The sequence below is a fragment of the Orbicella faveolata genome, unplaced genomic scaffold (assembly GCF_042242905.1).
Source record: "Orbicella faveolata isolate gen_17 unplaced genomic scaffold, um_ofav_v1 contig_3, whole genome shotgun sequence".
Classification (NCBI taxonomy): domain Eukaryota; kingdom Metazoa; phylum Cnidaria; class Anthozoa; order Scleractinia; family Merulinidae; genus Orbicella; species Orbicella faveolata.
The window spans coordinates 1,817,920-1,837,535 of record NW_028301558.1 but is presented as its reverse complement, the minus strand read 5'-3'; the positions used below and the strand labels follow the sequence as shown (position 1 = coordinate 1,837,535).

The 19,616-nt window shown below is 37.2% G+C and overlaps 1 protein-coding gene across 1 annotated transcript in view; it reads left to right on the top strand.

The window, feature by feature from the left end:
• The first annotated feature begins 5,003 nt into the window (after positions 1-5,003).
• LOC110048735 (1-phosphatidylinositol 4,5-bisphosphate phosphodiesterase gamma-1-like) overlaps positions 5,004-19,616 on the top strand; it is a 57,302-nt gene continuing 42,689 nt past the window's right edge. Inside the window, exons 1-6 of the mRNA XM_089298097.1 lie at positions 5,004-5,359; positions 5,493-5,642; positions 5,759-5,852; positions 6,236-6,292; positions 11,423-11,525; positions 18,721-18,798. Coding sequence (XP_089154223.1) covers positions 5,149-5,359; positions 5,493-5,642; positions 5,759-5,852; positions 6,236-6,292; positions 11,423-11,525; positions 18,721-18,798 — 693 coding nt within the window. The 5' untranslated portion in view covers positions 5,004-5,148. The remainder of the gene's footprint in view (positions 5,360-5,492; positions 5,643-5,758; positions 5,853-6,235; positions 6,293-11,422; positions 11,526-18,720; positions 18,799-19,616) is intronic.

Genomic DNA, 19,616 nt, shown 5'->3' with positions numbered 1-19,616 from the left:
CCTTGAAATAGAAATGGTTTGTTTCGTTTTATTCCAGTGCGAAATATCGTATTCCAAACTTACATCTTGTAAAAGTATAGACTTGTCTCAAAAACGGAAATTGTTTGAAATCATCGGGTGTTTAATTTTTTTTAGTGTTTTTAGTTTTTGTGTTTCGATTCATACGTTCGTTCTATTTTTAACATGCTGACTCGTTTTATGACAGTTTACCTTTGATGCAAGTGAACATACGAAATATCATTCATCTGAACTGCGGAGAAAGATTTGAAGACATGATTGATCATCGCAATTATACACACAACTTAAGCAGTCGTGAAATTAAAGCCTGAAAAAAATTCAGGCCTGAACGGGACTCGAACCCATGACCTCTGCGATACCGGCGCAGTGCTCTACTAACTGAGCTATCAAGCCAACTGGGAGTTGATCACATTGTGAGTTCGTAATATACCCGTAGATGGTGAAGAGTGCAAGTGAATATACGAAATATCACATAGTTGAACTGCGGAGAAAGATATAAAGACATGATTGATCATCGCAATCAAAACCCAACAGCCTCAAAAAAAGTTCATCTGTGACCAGCTCCCAGTTGGCTTGATATTATAAAAGAATAAAGGAATATCACACCTGAATTAAATACACCTTTTGCTGTTCATTTACAGAAAATAAACATTCATTTGTTTCCAAGTTTCTTTCATTATGATCATTAAACTCTCATTAACACCAATATGACCTTCATTTGCGCGTAAGGAACGTTCAAGAAAAACATTTACATATGCATTAACATTCAAAATCATCAAAAGAAAAACAATACCTTCATTTGACATTCATTGACTGTAAATGTATTTTCATTTTGGTCGAAAAAAAATTCGTTGTCACGAAACGACAATCATTTACACTTTACGACATTCAGTTTTCAACAAAAGACTTTCAATAACACAATTTGCATGAGAACTAACATTCAATTGCATTATTATGCAACCATATCCATGAAGGTAACAATCTTAAATGCGGTGAGACATACATTACCGTGTTTTCACCTAACGTTAAGAGAAAACAATCGCTCATTAGCGTAATTCTTTTGAACAGAGATATCTCGCCCAATTTTCCTCGAAAATTTGATTATAGAACAAGGGACCATATGTACTTTTTTCAAATCATAATTTCACAATCCTCCCCTTGCAGATATAAATTCGGCCACTTACGAAACTTTTTGCGTACAACTCAGAGGGCGCACTACAGTATTCGTGTGACATACATGTACATGTAGTGACAGTTCGATTTGTCCAGAAATGCCACGAAGAAATAGAATCGCATTTGAACACCGCGAAAGGATAGTCAGGGCTTTTGAAGATGTCAACGAAGACTATTTACTATTTACTAGTGTGGCAATTGAAGGATAAATCGTTCAGCGAATTTGATATTCTATCTTTCAAAAATAAATGTTATTATGGCTGTAATGTTTGTCTCGCCGCATTAAAGATTGTTACCTTCATGGATATGGTTGCATAGTAATGCAATTGAATGTTAGTTCTCATGCAAATTGTGTTATTGAAAGTCTTTTGTTGGAAACTGAATGTCGTAAAGTGTAAATGATTGTCGTTTCGTGACAACGAATTTTTTTTCGACCAAAATGAAAATACATTTACAGTCAATGAATGTCAAATGAAGGTATTGTTTTTCTTTTGATGATTTTGAATGTTAATGCATATGTAAATGTTTTTCTTGAACGTTCCTTACGCGCAAATGAAGGTCATATTGGTGTTAATGAGAGTTTAATGATCATAATGAAAGAAACTTGGAAACAAATGAATGTTTATTTTCTGTAAATGAACAGCAAAAGGTGTAAAACGTTCTGCTTACAGTAGTCACTAGTGTAACTTGCTCAACAAAATTTTGATTTTTGAATTTTTTTCCTTGATCCGATCCGTGATCCGATCCGTGATCCGATCCGTGATCCGATCTGTGATCCGATCCGTGATCCGATCCATGATCCGGTCCGATCCTGCTTTTGTCGACACCGCCGTAAAGGCGGTAAAATCAAAATGGCAAGCAAACGTGCACCTCGCCACCAGGGAATTTCGCCACCAACGCACTCGCCACCAAGAGAAGTCTCCTTGCCACCATTAGGTACATTAGGTGTTCGAGCGACTACAACGTCAATGGACTCGTAGGTTTGTTAGCTTGGCTGTTTCCAAATTTCGATGTCAACATGTTGAGTTGTCGGTGACGTGATACAAGATGTTCTCCGTTGTCTAGCGAGAAACCATAGCTTTCTAGAATTCAACTGCATGTATATATCTTTGAGAACTGACTGCGCTGTTATTGCTCGGTTGCTTCGCTGTTGCGTTTGCATTTAAGCTTACGTAAGTGTTTCAAGAAAGGCTTCGGCTGAACGAGTGTGAGTTACACAATTAAACAAAGTAGAACGAACTTCAGTTTAATGTTATTAGATCGTTAATAACTTGGTGGCGAGGTGACCGGTAACCGTGCAATAGACTCTGCAGATTTCGCCTGTTCAGCTATTGCTATCAGCCTCATATCCGATAGCGATTTGCCCATGGACCTTGGTTACATTCGCATACAGCAGCTCCTTCTCTTCACTTAAATGGCCGGTGTCACAGTGATATGTGTATCCCCGTGATATGTGTATCCCCGCACACATATCACTAGTGATATGTGTATCCCCTCCAAAATGGCGACCAGTGATATGTGTATCCCCCACCCCCCTCCCCTCTACTTTAAAAAGCAATATCCTCCTTGAAAGCGCTCTCGTCGTCCGGTCGCTTACTGGACGAACGACTAACCCAAACAGGCTTAAAACACAAATCTCAATTTTTGTAGTTGAAAAAGTTTACGTATCTGCTGCTGGAATTGTGTTCTTGATCCTAACTGGTTTTCTGCGAGCAGGATATAATGAATTTAAAGTTGAACACCAAATGGATCTAGATATATTTCAATTTGAGTTTCACGGCACCGGATTTCTAGGACGATATTAATTGCGCGGTGCATTCTCACCCCTCGAGTAACGCATATTCTCCACTGTTCATCGCCTTGTTTGCATCTGAATTATTCGTGGAGTGAAACACATATCACGGCTTCGACCCGATCGCCATAAAATGATTAGTGGCACTCGTGTATCCCCTGCACCCGCTTTTCAGTTCGACTTTTTGTAAGATATGTTAAGTCTCAAGCTGTATACATTGCTATACTGCGAATATTGCTAGCACGTTTCATAATATTCGACGTTTATTCTTCGGCAGTTAGCCTAGATTACGGCTGTCTTCAGGGGATACACATATCACTGCGCCATGTAATAATTAGTGATATGTGTATCCCCTGCATGCGGTCGGCGACGGTGTACAACCGAGGTCAGTGAAACTCCAGAAATCCCAAGCTATGAATAAATGCCGGGTGTGAATATTTCTAGCAAGCCAGTTTTGACAATGCAAATGTTATGGGCATTTTTCTTCTTGGGTAGAAAGCCAGTATAACAGCTGTGTCCATGGGGATACACATACTAGCGGAGCTCCGGCGGCCCTTCGGGCCGCCAAGCGGAGCCCCATACTCATATGGGAAAGAAAAGGAAACCCATGAGTTGATTTTCTCATGGTTACCATGGCTAGCGGTATTGCTCGTGGGCGCGTACGCACGACGACGACGGCGACGGCGGAGTTGCCCAACATGGCGGCCATACTCCAAATAATAGGTTGACAGAGACATGCAGCCTTGGTTTACCGTGTGCTTCCTTGACATTGGACATCCATGTTATGATCAATTGACACCTGTCAATACAAGGTATCCGCTGACCAGTATCACGTGACCATATCGCGGGCTCAGGTTTACAGCTCCTCGAGATCACGTGTTTTCTTGAAGTTGACCGTTGACCATGCGCTGGTTATCGACTGGATCGCGGGCTCATATTGGGTTAGCTTGTTGGAAACAGGGCAGGATTGCTCGGAAGCCAGTTTATGCTAACCCAGGATTAAAAGTTAATCGAGTTATAACTTTTTCTTCTATACAAATGTGTTTTGCTGTTTTGTTTTGCGTATATGGTGATTATTAAAACTCAAAACAGAAGGCCAAACAATACACAGAAACCTCACCGCAAAGTTACAAAACTCAAATCAAAATTCTACCTTTTTCTGGGTTAGCTTAATCGGGCTTTGAACAACCCGGCCCAGGAGCTACGCTTTTAGGCTGGCCTAAATCTATATATTACTAGTTCATGAAATAATCAGTGATATGTGTATCCCTTATTATCCCGTGCACGCGTGCACGCGTTTTTAGTGGAACTATCGAGTTTCAAACTTCAGTGAATCCAAGCCGTGTAAAAACGTCGGGTGCTAGTATTGCCTGCAGTTTTGACAAGGTTGATGCGCTACATTATAACAGTTGTGTTTCTGGGGATACACATATCACTGCGCCATGAAATAATTAGTGATATGTGTATCCCCTGCTCGCGATTTCAGTTTAGATATTTAGACATTCGAGTTGCAAACTCCGCAAACCTCAACCTGGGTATAAACGTCGTAGCGAGTAAGCAGCCAACACGTTTCGGCAATAATTGGCCATTTTCTTCGATCAGGTAGATAGCTAATCTAACGGCTGTGTTTAGGGGATACACACTGAGATCACTGCGCCATGAAATAATTAGTGATATGTGTATCCGCTGTTCGAAGTTTTAGTCAGATATACAATCGAGTCGGTTGGAACTCAACCAAACTCAAGAAATCCTAATCTGCTCCGTTGGGCGCGAATTCATTTCTGGTTTCTTCTACTCTTTACAGCGCTCGTCGGAACCTCGCAACCGAGTCGCCATTTTGTTCGTTGAATGCCCAGGCGCGTATCAGTGTTTTGTGTATCCCCACGGGGGATACACATATCACTATTGATATGTGTGCGGGGATACACATATCACGCTGATACACATATCACTGTGACACCGGTAGTAATCTGGTAACAAGGAAGGATTTATTTTTCCAGAAATACCGCTGACAAGTACTGATATTGTCACGTGATCGGAATAAATAACCACGAAAGTACGAATATGGTTAACAGGTCGTAAATTGCGCTGTTTTTAGCAGGATGCTCAGCTAACCTGGCATCTTTTAGTACAAATTAATGGAAGAATAGTCATTTTGTACGAAAATGGCTGCAGTGGAAAATGCGTACGCCCCAGCGCCGGCACTCGGCGAAGAGATGGGACCGATCATCGCCGCTTTGAAGGAGGGTAGCGCCATGACAAGGTACTATTCGAAAAACAAAACACCGGATTTGAGGATTTTCATGTTAAAAATGGAGGAGTTTCAAGTAGTGTGGTGCAGGACAGGCAAAGAAGGAGGCAGGCTGGAAGGTTCAGGTATTACCAATACCAAATCCCTATGTTTAAACAACATTGTTTTGATGCCATGTATTTTCAGGAGGCTCCGTAGGTAAGCTTCCACTGGTTCTAGTACTTTTAATATGTTCATTCATTCTGTTGTTGTTTGCAGTGTTTATTCGAGAGATAAAGGAAGTTCGGAGAGGGTTAGGGTCGAAGGACTTTGATAGAAATCCCGAAACAGCACGCAGGCTAGATCCAAATTGCTGTCTTGCCATTTTTTACGGCAATGAATTCAAGCTGAAAACGTTGAGCCTAGTCGGTAAGTGAGCTTATAAGCTTAATTCGATGCCATAGAATATACAGTTTGCAAAAAAAGTTTGATTGAGATGGAAGATTAACCTACTTGCTGTTGTTATTTGTATTTCGTTCGTCCAGCCCATAGTTTTAAAGAGCGAGAATTCTGGGTTAGAGGACTGGTGTATTTGATGTACGAAAGTCTTATAGCCACACAAGAAGTTCTGATTCATAGGTAAGCTAGCGATTTAAATAATCTGAAGTTGACAGTTCTCTCTAATAGCAAGTGTGAAGATTTAGCAAATATATCTTCGCCTACCAGAAATAATTAATAACAATTGCCATCTGTACACTTAGCTGCCTGTTGTGATGTGTACATGTCATTCTGTAGACGGCAGTTTTCTTTGTTTATCATCAGAAAAATGGAAATTTCTCTTCTCTAGCTTTGCTTTCACGGTTCTTAAATTAGGACGTGAGCGTGTTCTACAACTGAGCAGGATATCCAAGTACAATAAATAGTTTCCTTGAGGCGTTTTGTGTTATTTGAAAGCCAAAAATTCCTAGTAGTTGCATCATGAATATTGAAAGAACAATAATAATTATTGTCTTCCTGTTAAGGTGGCTGCTTAGAGAGTGGAATAGTATGGCTGCAGTGGCATCAACACCAAGGAGAAGGTAAACCTTTTGTATTAAAAGTAATATTTATTCTTAACTTGCGTGCATGAGTGTCCTCATCCAAAGTTTAATTAATTTCATTCAATCCAACAGTGCAGAATAAATAACAATTAAGAAACTGCTGATGACTTTCTTGACAGCTACACATCAACATTTCACTTTGTTGATTTTCATAGCACATGTGATATTAGTATTTTCCTTTCATATTTGAAGTTTTGTTGGTTTAGAGAAAAGACATGTAATGATGTTATTCTCTTCCTGTGAAATAAAGATACTATGTAGTTTCCGCATCTTTCATAAAACCCAGGGCATGGAATCTAACCTTTGGTTATTGAACTGTAGCAAACTCACTTGGTTTCAATAAACAGAATGGAATCCAACTCACAAAATAAAAATCAAATACTTACATTTTTAAACTTTTGGTTTTAAATGGGAACCTTCCAAACCTTTTTTTCTTTGTACACTTTAATTTCTCAAGGTTGTCCATACATGTTAAGACCTGGCTCCTGACAAAACTCCAGCAGGTTCTCTATTGCAAAGTGCTGGCAATATGTTTAACCGATATAGCCTAACTTAACTCTGTAACACCAATGAGTAAAAAAAGCAGCCAAATACAAAACAAACAGTAGCTAGTTACTTGATCTAAACAGTTTCTTCCACTGAAAAACCAGTAAAAACAAAAAATTCATCACCTGTTTAAGCCATATGCTCACCAGGTTTTTCAAGAAGCAGAATGTGAAATTGTGACATTTGTTGATGTTTTATGCTTTGATTTCTCTTGTATGGTCTTGGCATAATTCAACCAGAATTGTTCAACAAGATTCTAAGTTCCCTGTTATGTCTGAAATATATTAAGAGTACATTCTTACACAATGTCTTGTAAATGGGCATGTGCAACATGGGATCATCAACATGATTAAAAATCATTTAGGAAACATTAAGAACTGTATTTATGGCTATAAAGTTTGTATTGGAATCAAAAATTCTAGTTGAACTAGAAAGTAATTTAATTAGATTTTCAAAACAATTATGTTTGAATTCAGTAAGAAATATTAGCACAGTGTCTGAACATTCACCGTCAAGATACATGTACTGCGTTTTTTCAAACTGTGTTTTGTTGTTTATGTCATGTACTCAGTAACTGCGTACCTGTAGGTGGAATTATTGATGATAATGGATACATAACACTTGATTTGCTTATTAGTACTCTTAGGGTAGGATGCAAAAAGTTTTCACTTTCTATGAATGAGTTTTGAAATACATTTTGGCTTGATCAAGGCAGATATTTATTGCAACAGGCTTATAACTTGTGGATTGCCAGTATTTTTCTGGACATGTAAACATTTGGTTAATTATGTAGGGCAAACTAATTTTGACATGTGTTGAAACTGAATGAGCAGAAAAGGGAAAGTGATATGAAATTCAAACAACCTGAAGACTTTCTAAGTTTTAAAGTTAACCTGAGAGTCCTGCAGGGTGTCACTTAGGCTGGTTCCAGGAACTGCAGACTGCAATGAGTTTGTCGTGGCTACTGCTAATAGAAATTAAACACTGGAGACTGAAGAGAATTGAACATGTAGATTTATAAACTGTTTGTGTAGGTGCAGCAGTGTTGTAAGGCTCTAATGCAGAGACATAGTAAGTACATATTGTATGTATTACGGTGCAGCCTCAGATGTAAGGCAGCAAATTACGCATACGCAATTTATATGCAGGTATTTTGCATATGTATGTATGGCCATACACATATATGCACGCAGGTATGTCTCTTTGTTGTGGATTCCCATAAGTTTCTTTATATGAAGCATTGTTGGACAAACAAAGGACATTTCTGGGAATGAAAAAGTGCCAGGCTTAAACGCGAAATTTACATATATGTGGAAATGTCAATAAAAGCTATCCTACTTTGAGTTTTTGATTGCTGTGCATACTCACTGACAGACTTTTACACTTTTTTGATCTTGGGCTGCCAAAACATTGGGAAGAAAATTGAAACAGTCGCTTATTTTAACACATTGTTTTCATTTACCAAATATTATTGTTTTATTTTGAGAACAGGAATAAAACTGCAAGGAAAAGTTCATCGGTCTTCATTGTCTGAAACGTTCCTCTAGTTCTATTTGACACATTGTTCATTCAAATGGTAAAATACTCTTTCCTTGATGAACAAATTGTTTAACATCAAAGTTTATATGGCGTGCTACTCATGACTAGTTAATATTTCTTCAAGCATAGGAAAAGTTCTGTGTATTGGCACGTGTTGGCAAGTTGTTTGTAAAATGTTCATTGACTTCATTAGTTCTGACTAGATCTCTCTTTGAAAATGAAATGATATCTATGTTTCTATTCTGCACAAATCATTCATTCTAGCAGTTACTTTTTTTTTGAAGAATGGAGAGTTTCCATGACATGTGGTTTACATTCAGTTTACACTTTTTTCTGCAAGTAAAAGTTCTGTGTCCCAGCATGTGTTGGCAGGTTGCTTGCTAGAACCGTGCTCATTTTCAGTTGAAAAATGTTATCTTTCACTTGTATTTGGCACAAATTGTTTGCTGTTTGAAGATGGGATTGTTGAAGTGTCTATTCCGGGTTCTACTTGGTAGAAAGTAGTAAATTGTTGATTCAACAGTGAAATGCTCTGACTTGCTGTTAATCAAGTGCCCATGGCAATTGTCTGTGTCAGTCAAGTCTAGTCTGAGGGAATAGAGTCCTAAAGTGATGACGTCACAAAAATAAAAATTTTGAAATTATGGGATATGATGTCATATTCTTATAGAGGAACCTAACAGAGGCCCTCATTCCAAAAATTAGCTCTAAATTGCAATTCCCAATAGAGATATAAGGGATCAAAGTTTGATAGCATCCCATACAAACCCTTCAAAATTTGTTTCAGTTCCTTCAGTTTAGAACTGACTCAAAATTAGAGAGATTTATATGGGGCAATACCAAATTTTCATCCTTTATATTTCGGCTGGGAATTACAATTAAGAGGTAATTTTTGGCAAGGACCCTTTTTTTAAGGACACTCTATTCGAAAATGGCGCCAAATCCTATAATTTCTCACATTTGTTTTTTTGTGACATCAAAAACTCTATACGTACATATACTGTATGTGTTTATTCAAAATGAACAAAACTCTCTCTTGCTCTTTGGCAAGCTGCATTGGAAACAACAGTGACCTGCTAAGAAACGAAGAAACATTACTTAGTTTATGTATAGGTAATCATACAGTTTGGAGTTTAATTTAGAATTAATTTGCACGAGTGAGTTTTTTAAAAAGCTGAAATTGCACGAACCACTTCGGCGAGTGCAATTTCAGCTTTTTGAAAAACTCACAAGTGCAGATTAATCCCAAATTGAACGAGAAAAACCATATGATTACTTATTAATAATATAAACATGAAAAAATTCGTGTGGAGGAAGTGCCGGAAGATCTTTCTTGAAGCCATTTTTTCTCATTCAAGAAAACTTTTCTCAAAGTTTCCGCACAAAATTTTCATCATCATTTTATGTGATATCATTGGCTTAAAAAATCTCTTTTCATTCAATCATAATCCAGAATTACAATGTGTAGTTTGCACTGGTGTTACACTTTTTGCACTGATGTTACACTTGAACTGCACTGCTCTCAGCCAGTCAGAATCGAATAATTTTTTTATGTATATTATAACATACTAACAAGGCATACACGCGTATACTGTATACATTTAAAAATTGGGTAAATGTAGTCAGGAGATGACATAATCGATAAGAGAGCCGTTTTTTGTCACTGACTGGTATATTTTAGCAAGATGTTTCAGCTAACTCTTAAGCCTTCATCAGTTGAAAAAACCGCTTGATCGCGCGTAACATCAAGCGGTTTTTTCAACTGATGAAGGCTTAAGAGTTAGCTGAAACGTCTTGCTAAAATATACAAGTCAGTGACAAAAAACGCACTTTTATCGATTATACTGTATACGTGTATGTGCATGCGCCCATACGTGTTTTCAGCTGAAGTGAATTTTGCTTATATTTTGTTTTGCTTATACTGAGCTGCACTGTATGTGTATTGTGGCTAAATTTTCTCATGAATGCACCCTTAAATTGTTGCACTGTTAATGATAACACAGTTTAGGTGTGAGGGATTGAAGAAAAGAAGAAACATTACATTAGCTTATACATACTAATGAGGCATACACGCGTATACTGTATACGCATATGTGCATACGTCCATACATGTTTTCAGCTGAAGTGAATTTTGCTTATATTTTGGTTCACTTATACTGAGATGCACTGTACATGTATTGTGGCTAAATTGCCTCATGAATGTACCCTTAAATTGTTGTCCTTTTAATGATAACACAGTTTAGGTTCGAGGGATATTTTGTAATAATATTATATAATAATAATAATAATAATAATAATAATAATAATAATAATAATAATGATAATAATCACTTTATTTAAGTGTTGATGTATTTAGCACTAATGTGCTAATTGCGGACACTGTAAATAAATAAACAAATATTTCAAATTGAACATAACTATTGAGAATCCCAACTGGTGGGAGGCTGACCAGTTGGCTATTTACACAATGCGGTAGAGGAGTTGAACTTAGGGCTACCGAGAACAAATCCAGATAGCGGTAGGGTGGAGGATTTGAACCAGGGACCTCCAGATTTCAAATCCAGTGCCCTAAACCACTCGGCCACGCCGCCTTCCAAAAGTTAGGCAGTTTTTTGGATCTTATGGTAATTTTTTGTTGACTGGGCTTCTGAGGGTTGGTTTTTGGTGGTAGACAACCAAGGCAGGTAGAACAGGAGAGTGTTAACAGGTTTCTATCCTTTGTACCTGGTATGCATATACATGTTTAAGTGATTTCAATCAGTGTGCAAAGAAAACAAATTTTCTTACTAGCTCTCCAAAATGTTGTCTCTTTCAGTACTTCTGTAATTTGAATTTCCTCAGAATGTTTCCCAGGAAACTTCTCTTGACCATTGGGCAAGTAACAGACAGAATCCACTAGCCTGAATGGAAAATTCATTGGTCCCTGGCTATCAGACAGGACATTCTTTGCACACTGTTTAATGATACTTTTTTCTCTTGTTATATATTAATCTTTTGATTAAAACTTTATTGTTCTCCTCCCAGCACTGCTGACCATTCAGTTTATATTGGTATGAAGGAGCTCAGGGCTTTTTTTCAGCGTGCAAATATAAAGATCAGTAACTCAAGGTTAAAGGAACTGGTTCAGGTATTTGAATTCAATTGACTTCTTTTACTAGTCTAGGTTATCACATGATTTTAAGTCCCTTGTGGTTGTAGTTAGTCATGGTATGGAGGACATTAATAACCTGCAACATATCAACACACTGTATTCTTTTTTGGTTTTTGTACCTGCAGATAATGAATTGAATGTGCTTTCTTACAAACATTTTAGTTTTAGTCTCATATTATACAACATGTAGTTTTCATCTTGTTGACATCTTGGGTGAAGTGCTGTTTTGCACCGGCTTGCAAGTGAGTTAATGTTTGTTGTCTTTTGAAGCATCATGGCAGGTGGTAAAAACATAGGCATGCAAGACGTGCAAGAGTTAATTTTTTTGTCTGAATTAAAAGCCCCTAGAGGTAACAGCACTCAGTAGACTCTTAACAGTTATGATAAGGTTAATTCAACAAGTTTGTTTGGTTATGATGTACAGCAGAAAAACAAAATTAAAATTTGTTTCACCTTCGAAAATGTGATATCACCCTTCTGCTATCAAGGTTTGATTTTAATTCCCAGCAAGACAGCTAAACATCAAGCAGTCTACAGTGCACACATGTAATAGTAGCTAATGGTAAAGGGCAGATTGGTGTTGATTCTGGATAACTTTTTCTGACTCATTTTTTAACAGGAACCAATTTACTTATAACATTGTCATGCAATAGCATGGTCTTACTCTGTCGCAAGCAATGATCATACTTTTTTTTTCGGTTTTGATATTCCATGAAACCACTTCAAATTAATATCGATTTCAAAACCCAACTTGAGGACACATGAGAAACTGTATAAATTTTATAAGACGTCTTGAAATCTGCAGAGTTTGGGAAGTTTCCTTGTCCTATGCTTTTCACACTGTAGTCTTGGACAAAATAAGTGGAACTCCTGGACCACTCCTCCCCCCATTTCAATGATGCCAAAATGGCACGTTTTTACTCCTTCGGACCTACATCATTGCTTTGGGGGGGAAGCGGGTTAATTGTTCCTTTTTATTCTGTCCAAGATTGTGGTGTTGGCGAGCAGGCGAACGCTAATTTCTAACACAGATCTTGTTATTAAGTCATATGGAAATTTTCATGCACCCTAATCAAGATCTGTATGAAACTCAGTTATTTCTTTACTGTTGAATTTTGAAGACTGCGATAACAAAGATAAGGAGAAAAATCCCTAAGACTTAGCTGCTTAGCTGTTTTTTTGTGGGTTTGAGAACCTCTGAGTTGTTTATCTATGCCAAGAAGAAAACTGTTCAATGGGTTATTCCAGGAAAAAGTCTACCCCCCTCCCCCACAGATGGGTTTCTGGAATTCTCTCGGGAGGGGGATTCAATTTAGGCTATGAAAATCTAGTGGATAGGTAGGAAGGGGGTTGAACGTAAAAATTTTTCTTTGGGGATCATTTCCAACCAAACATAATTATAACATGTGATACTTGAAAGCTCTCTCAATTTGAAAAAAAGTTGAAATCTCTCAAGTTACCTACACAGGTTTTTCCATAATCACAATAAACACACAAAAAACATTATGACAAGAGGAGGAACATGAAGGAAGCTGTCGCAACAAAGCTAGCTAGGAGTGTGTAACACCTGACACTATTAATTTTGTTTTGTCATACCTAGTCCCAGTGTGCTGTTGAGCATAACTGTTGACAAAAATAGCTGTCATAGGAAAGAGTTTAAAAATTCATAGCTCTTTCACAGTCTACATACAGTCGTGTAAATCTGCAAGAGCAGAATGTTTTTCAAATAGTTTAGCATATCTACAGGCTCCTAGTCACATCACATAAAGCACAATTCTCCAATCAGAGTGCTCGAGGGAAAATTAATAACAAGGTGTCAAATTACATTTGCATGTTATTTGTATAACCTTTCAGGTTGTGTTTTTTGCGGATAACTTCTGAGAATTTGCAAACCTTAACACAGTTTATGAAGAAATATTCAAGCTCAATGTTGCAATTCAATTAAGGTGGAATATTTGTAAGAAGGAACTCATTTATAATGGAAGATATGGCATTCTATTTTGGTTTCATACATGTTGAGTTAAGTCGCATCACGTAACATGATTTTGTTTATAAGAGTCAGTCAGATATGGTTTGCTAAAACAATTGGTGATTGCCAGGTGCATTTGGACTACTAGTGAAATAAACCATCATGAGGGTCTTGATGGACGGGGGTTGGAGGGCGGGCAAATGTCAGTTGTCAGTTAAAATTTTGTCTATTTGTCAGTTGTCAGTTATTTCTAGGGAACTGAAAGAACGGCATCTTCCCAGCATCTTGAAAGGGTTAAAAATTTTGCCATGCCAATTACAGATTGCCACGGAGAATATAATGTTTGAGTCAGACACTAAATATTATAAAAAATACCAATTTACAATTTACTTCTCTGCCTGCTTCCCTTGCGAGCATGATTGGTAGGTCTAGTTCCCACTGTCCATCTGTAGTTGTTGCAACATTTTTAGTTTTTCCATAGCTTGCCTGAGTAACTCAAGCTCACTAGCATTATGTAAATGTCATCAAACTTCACGGATTTGCCAGTCGTTTTGCTACAAAGCCATTTCACTCTATGAGTCGTTTTGTTTCAACTGTAAGTCGATTCGCTTCACATCCATTGCTTTAATAGCAGTAGACATAGAGGATATTACACAGCTGCATGGAGATACCAAATTTCTCTTCAACCATATAAAATCCCTACAATACATAAAAATCCCAATAACTATGTTCCTGGCGATTTGGCAAAGATTTCGACCACTTTCCAAAGATTTCCGAAGATTCTCCAAAAGTTGTCTTCCAAACGCCACACAAACGTTTCCAAAAATTTCCGAAGGTTACCAAAGATGGCTGAAGGTTACCCGAGCCTACCAAGAAAGATTTGAAGATGTTTTGATCATACACCAACAGATTTAATGTACAGTTAAAGGGTCATGATGTCTTAGCTTGCAGAACAGGCAGATTAGTGGGCTCTAGCGCGATTCATGAGTGGGCGCACAAAGTGTGAAAACAAGCACGAAGCATGAGGCGAGAAAAATCCATCTGTAGTCACCATTGTTTATGCTCTACCACCCCCTTGAAATGATTGGCATGAAAGAATGAGAGAGAACAAAACAATTTAATTTACTGACGCGATAAAATGTCTCAAGTAACCAATTTACAAATGCATACATGATGCAAAACAGTCAACAGACATGAACATCTAAATTTAGCTAAATTTAAATCATGTGGTGCCAAAAGGAACAAAGGAGGTATAAACCCAAACATCAAGCTCAGGAGACGAAAAGCTCGAACGAATTCTGGATGCAAGAAATGTAACTTTGACGACACAGAACAGATCTCTAAGATTCTCGAAATTAACATCCTTGCCGTCAACCGTTAACATGAAATCAACATTTTAACCTTTTTACACCTGAAATCAACATCATTGAGGTTATACATTGCGTGAAATTGACATTTTGCTGTTTTCTAAGTGAAATTAACATCCTTGCCGTCAAGCGTTAACGTGAAATCAACATTTTAACCTATTTATGTCTGAAATCAACATCATTGAGCTTATGCGCTGCATGAAATTGACATTTTGCTGGTTTTTAAGTGAAACCAACATCCTTGCCATCACGGGTTAACGTGAAATCAACATGTTAACCTATTTAGACCTGAAATCAACATCGTTGAGCTTATGCGCTGCGTGAAATTGACATTTTGCTGGTTTCTAAGTGAAATCAACATCCTTGCCGTCATGCGTTAACATGAAATCAACATTTTAACCTATTTAGGCCTGAAATCAATATCATTGAGCTTATAGGTTGCGTGAAATTGACATTTTGCTGGTATCTAAGAGAAATGAACCTCCTTGCCATCACACGTTAACGTGAAATCAACATTGAAACCTTTTTTGACCTAAAATCAACATTTTTGAGCTTATACGTTGCGTGAAATTGACATTTTGCTGCTTTCTAAGTGAAATCAAAGTCCTTGCGGTCGTGGCGGGCCGATCCTTTGTTATGATAAACCAAGGCGAGACTTCGACTTATAACAAAGGCTTGGTTTGGCTATTATAACAAAGGATCAGCTCTGTTTATCATAACAAAGGCCCGGCTTTGTTTATTTGAAGGCCTCAGCAGGAAAAGGGTGTTAGGTATTTAAATCAAAAGTGAACTTTGTTGAAAATGTTCCAAATTTCGCATGCAGTTTTGTTTAGGTATGTTTAGCAATGTCCCATAGTTTTTCCGCTAAGCTTTACTTCGTTTTTGAGATGTTGTGTATACAAAAAAATCATTCGGTTTTCCTAGCGGCGTCTTCATAAACGAAGCAAAAACCAGCGGGAAAAATACAGGACCACGTTTTTCTATAACATTGAAAACCACATGCAAAAATTCAAGCACTTTTGCGAAACATTTTTTTTCACCCAGATCGTCACTTAGCATGGTTTTGCACTCACCCCTTCAATTGTAAACCTTGATTTGGTCACACGACTTACACTATTTTATCGTTCATTATTTATGGAGATATTTACTAAGTCAGAATCAAAGCTGCTGGGTAATGAAAGATAAAGGCTCTGAGATTTAATTTTGCAAAAAATCACCATGGAAAATTGTAGACGTAAATTCATGTCATGTTGAAAATGAGTTTGAACTAAAAACGAACTTAGAAGCGCTTAACTCCAAAATGGCTTAGCAGCTGACTTTTCTTCATTCAAAGAAGTTTTCATCCAAGAATCTAAGAAAGTACTGAAAATTTAAGCTCTTTAAAAAAACCTAGTCAAAGTTTTAATTTTTTCACAGTCAAAACAGCATATTGAATTACTTAACACACGTACAATGTAGTTATAGTGGGAAAGTAAAACTGTCACACAACATGTTTTTTGAAAGTGCTGTTTGCCAGGTATATCGCTGAAATTTTTCTTTCAGGAAAGGAATACGTCTGATAATTAAAGTCATACGCTTCGTCTCTGTAGTTTGTAAACGATAGTAAATTTATTTTATGCCTTAATGTTTTAATTTGTCACACGTTTCATGTAGTGAAACATAATTTGTTCAGTCATACTATAAATAACCAAATGAAATCTTGGCTACCACTCCAGCACTATCTATCTATCCACAGTTACATATGCTTCAAGACATATGCTTACTTGGGCAAACTATTAACTTCACGGATAACGATGAAAATATGTGATAACCTTGTTACAGCAAGTTTTTGTCTTGCAATGCCGCCACTCTGTTGGGACATGCGATGAAGTAAAAAGTTGATTTCATTCACTTGAATTTTACATTTTGCTTTATCTTAGAAAAAAAACATTTTTATTGTTTCACTTTCTCTCACGAACTGTCTGTTAAACACAACATCTGAAGTTTGCCATTAGGAAAACAAAACAAACCAAAAAAAATTGTTTCACTCATGTCCACTTCATGCTTGCCCATCAGGCAACCTGGGATAAGACAGTGCTAGCCCAACTGATTGTTTCACTAGTCCCGGGCTATCGGGCAGCCTTTTCATCTTGCCCTGTTTCAACCAAAAATTCTTATTTTCAATGAATTTTAAGTGAATAACAATTGCTAACGCCTGTTGTAAGTTGTCAGTAGAGCTAACTGCAAATGCCAATTGTCAGTTAAATTTTTGGGTATTTGTCAGTTGTCAGTAAATTTTTTTGCCATTCTTCAGTTGTCAGTTGCTATAGGACTCGGCAAGAACAAGTGAAATTGAAATTTGTTTCAAGATTGCACAATCCCACACAATTTCCTGTGCAATCAAAGTTTTTACCCGCACAATTTAGCTCCAAAATTCCGCACAATTTAACTTTTTTTCAGCACCCTATTAGAAGCCCAACTTGGAGGGAAGATATTTAAACAAAGGAAATCATGAGTGTAACAGTGTTTGGATATCTGATCTTAATTAGCATAGATTTTTATGGTTTTATTTCTCCATTTTCTCCTTAGTTTTAGTTTCGATTGAGAAGATATGTCAAACACTCCAGACAGTGTTTGACCACATTTCCAAACACCTTGAAGTTTGTCAAAAATACTCCGCTATGCATCGTATTTTACACTTTCTTCTTGGTGTTTGGAAATGTAGTCAAACACGGTCTTTCGTGTTTGAGATATTAATTCAAGTCACAGAAAGTCTCTTGTCGTTCTAAATTTGGAGACATACTGTATTTTGCACGGTGTAAGGAACAAGTCACAGTTGTTTCTTATAAACTACAAGTCCAAAAACCTTTTTTGTATTTTGCTTGTTTTATGAATTCCACAGAATAATTGTAAGCTTAAGATTTGCTAAAGCTTTAGAGGTTGGACAGGAGCATCTTCTGGAAATAATGCATGCTATGACCAGCAAAATCATAGTTTCTTTGACTTTAAATAAGGTCAGCTTTTTAGAACACTGTTAGTCATGTAAAGATAGCATGAGATAGTAACAGTACTACTTAAGTATAATATATTGATGAAGCAGCAGGGCAGAATTCTGTTCACTGCTGGTCAATTTGCCCAGTGCTTGGCCCTTTATGAAACCCCTGCAAGCTTAAGCTCTAGCTTAACCTGTAATGTTGCCCTCATGGCTTTAATTGTGTTTATTCCTTGTCTTTCACCACCCAGATTATTAGGCAGTAATGTTTGATGTGCTTTGCAGCTCGCTATGTCTTCATCTTAGGGTTTTTAGGGTTAGGTTTCATTCAAGCTCAATTTTGTATCAAGGTGCCATACATGTCTTTGTCAACCGTTTTCAGTTTCATGATTTATGCTGAATTTCACTTTCTACCCTGGTTTGGGATAAATTGACATGTTCTTAGCCATTCAGAATGGAGAAATTGTTGCCTTTTGTTGTTAGCCTTGAAACTCTAATGACAGAGATGCTTCTCATCTGTCAATTAAAACTTTACTCTCTCCCTTCATTTCAATGTCACACAGTTAGCACTTAAGTCAGCATTTTATATATGCGAGGGAGGACCCTTTTTTTTGTCTAAAAGTGCAAAAAAATTACTGCAGGAAAGTACCAAGTTTGTTTAAATAGTTAACATTAATTCTTTACTCTCATCATTCATTTTTGAGCACTCTGAGGATATGTCATCATACATATGCCAGATTATTAGGCTCAGGCAGTTGCTGTACACAACACTGGTCATAGCTCAGTGTACAGGATTGCTACTAACATTTCCATAGCAAAGTTGTTCCATTCTAACTGACTTTTAATTTTGTGGTGTGATCATAGATTGCTGGGAGAGGGGAAGGCCACATTGATTTTGAGGGATTCCGCAAAATTTATGACGAGATAATGACTGTCAAGGAGGTAAGTTGTATTGAGAAAGAAATACTTGGTTTGACAGAGACTCTTATATCAACAACATCAACAACAACAACAAGGCTTTATTTTAATACAGTAATACATTGGACTGACTCGCAAATTGCAGGTCTTAAAATACAATACATGAATTCCTAGTTTATATCAGTGCCTAAATGCCATTCTTTCCACGTCATGTATTCTTTAAGTTATCTAGCGTAGAACTAATTTAAAAGTAACGTAAATATTTTCTTTGTCTCTGTTGTAGTTTTTGTATTTTGTTATTTAAATGATGCGATAAGTGAGCCATCCGCCTAGATTAGGTGAATTCTGCCAGCAGATCAGTTTACAACGTATTAATTTTATTGACTTTAATTTATTAATAAAGTGTGTTAAGTTTGTATACACATGTAAATAAGTCATAGTGCAGTGTCTTGCTTTCTTTTTAAGCCTTTTATTGCCAAAACCCAAAGACATGGGGGTACACCCATTTAATGGACATGGATCGAACTCACCTTCAGTCAGAAACAGCAGTGTTGAGACAGTCTTACTTTAAACTTAGGGGGAGCCCACACACCAAGGCTGACTTGTTTATTCTACCACTGACAAATCTCCAGGGTTGTCGCTAAGCTGTGGCTGCTGGCAAAATTCACCAGCTGAGAAAGAGGTGATCACCGGCTGGATTTTGGCAGGCAATCACTCTCCCAAGGACGATGAACAGTTTTTAAGTTATGAACATAAAATCATTGGATATCTGAACATATCAAACTGTCTAAATGAAAAGTTTGAAATAAATTCCTACCTTGAGTATGGGTGCCATTATAACT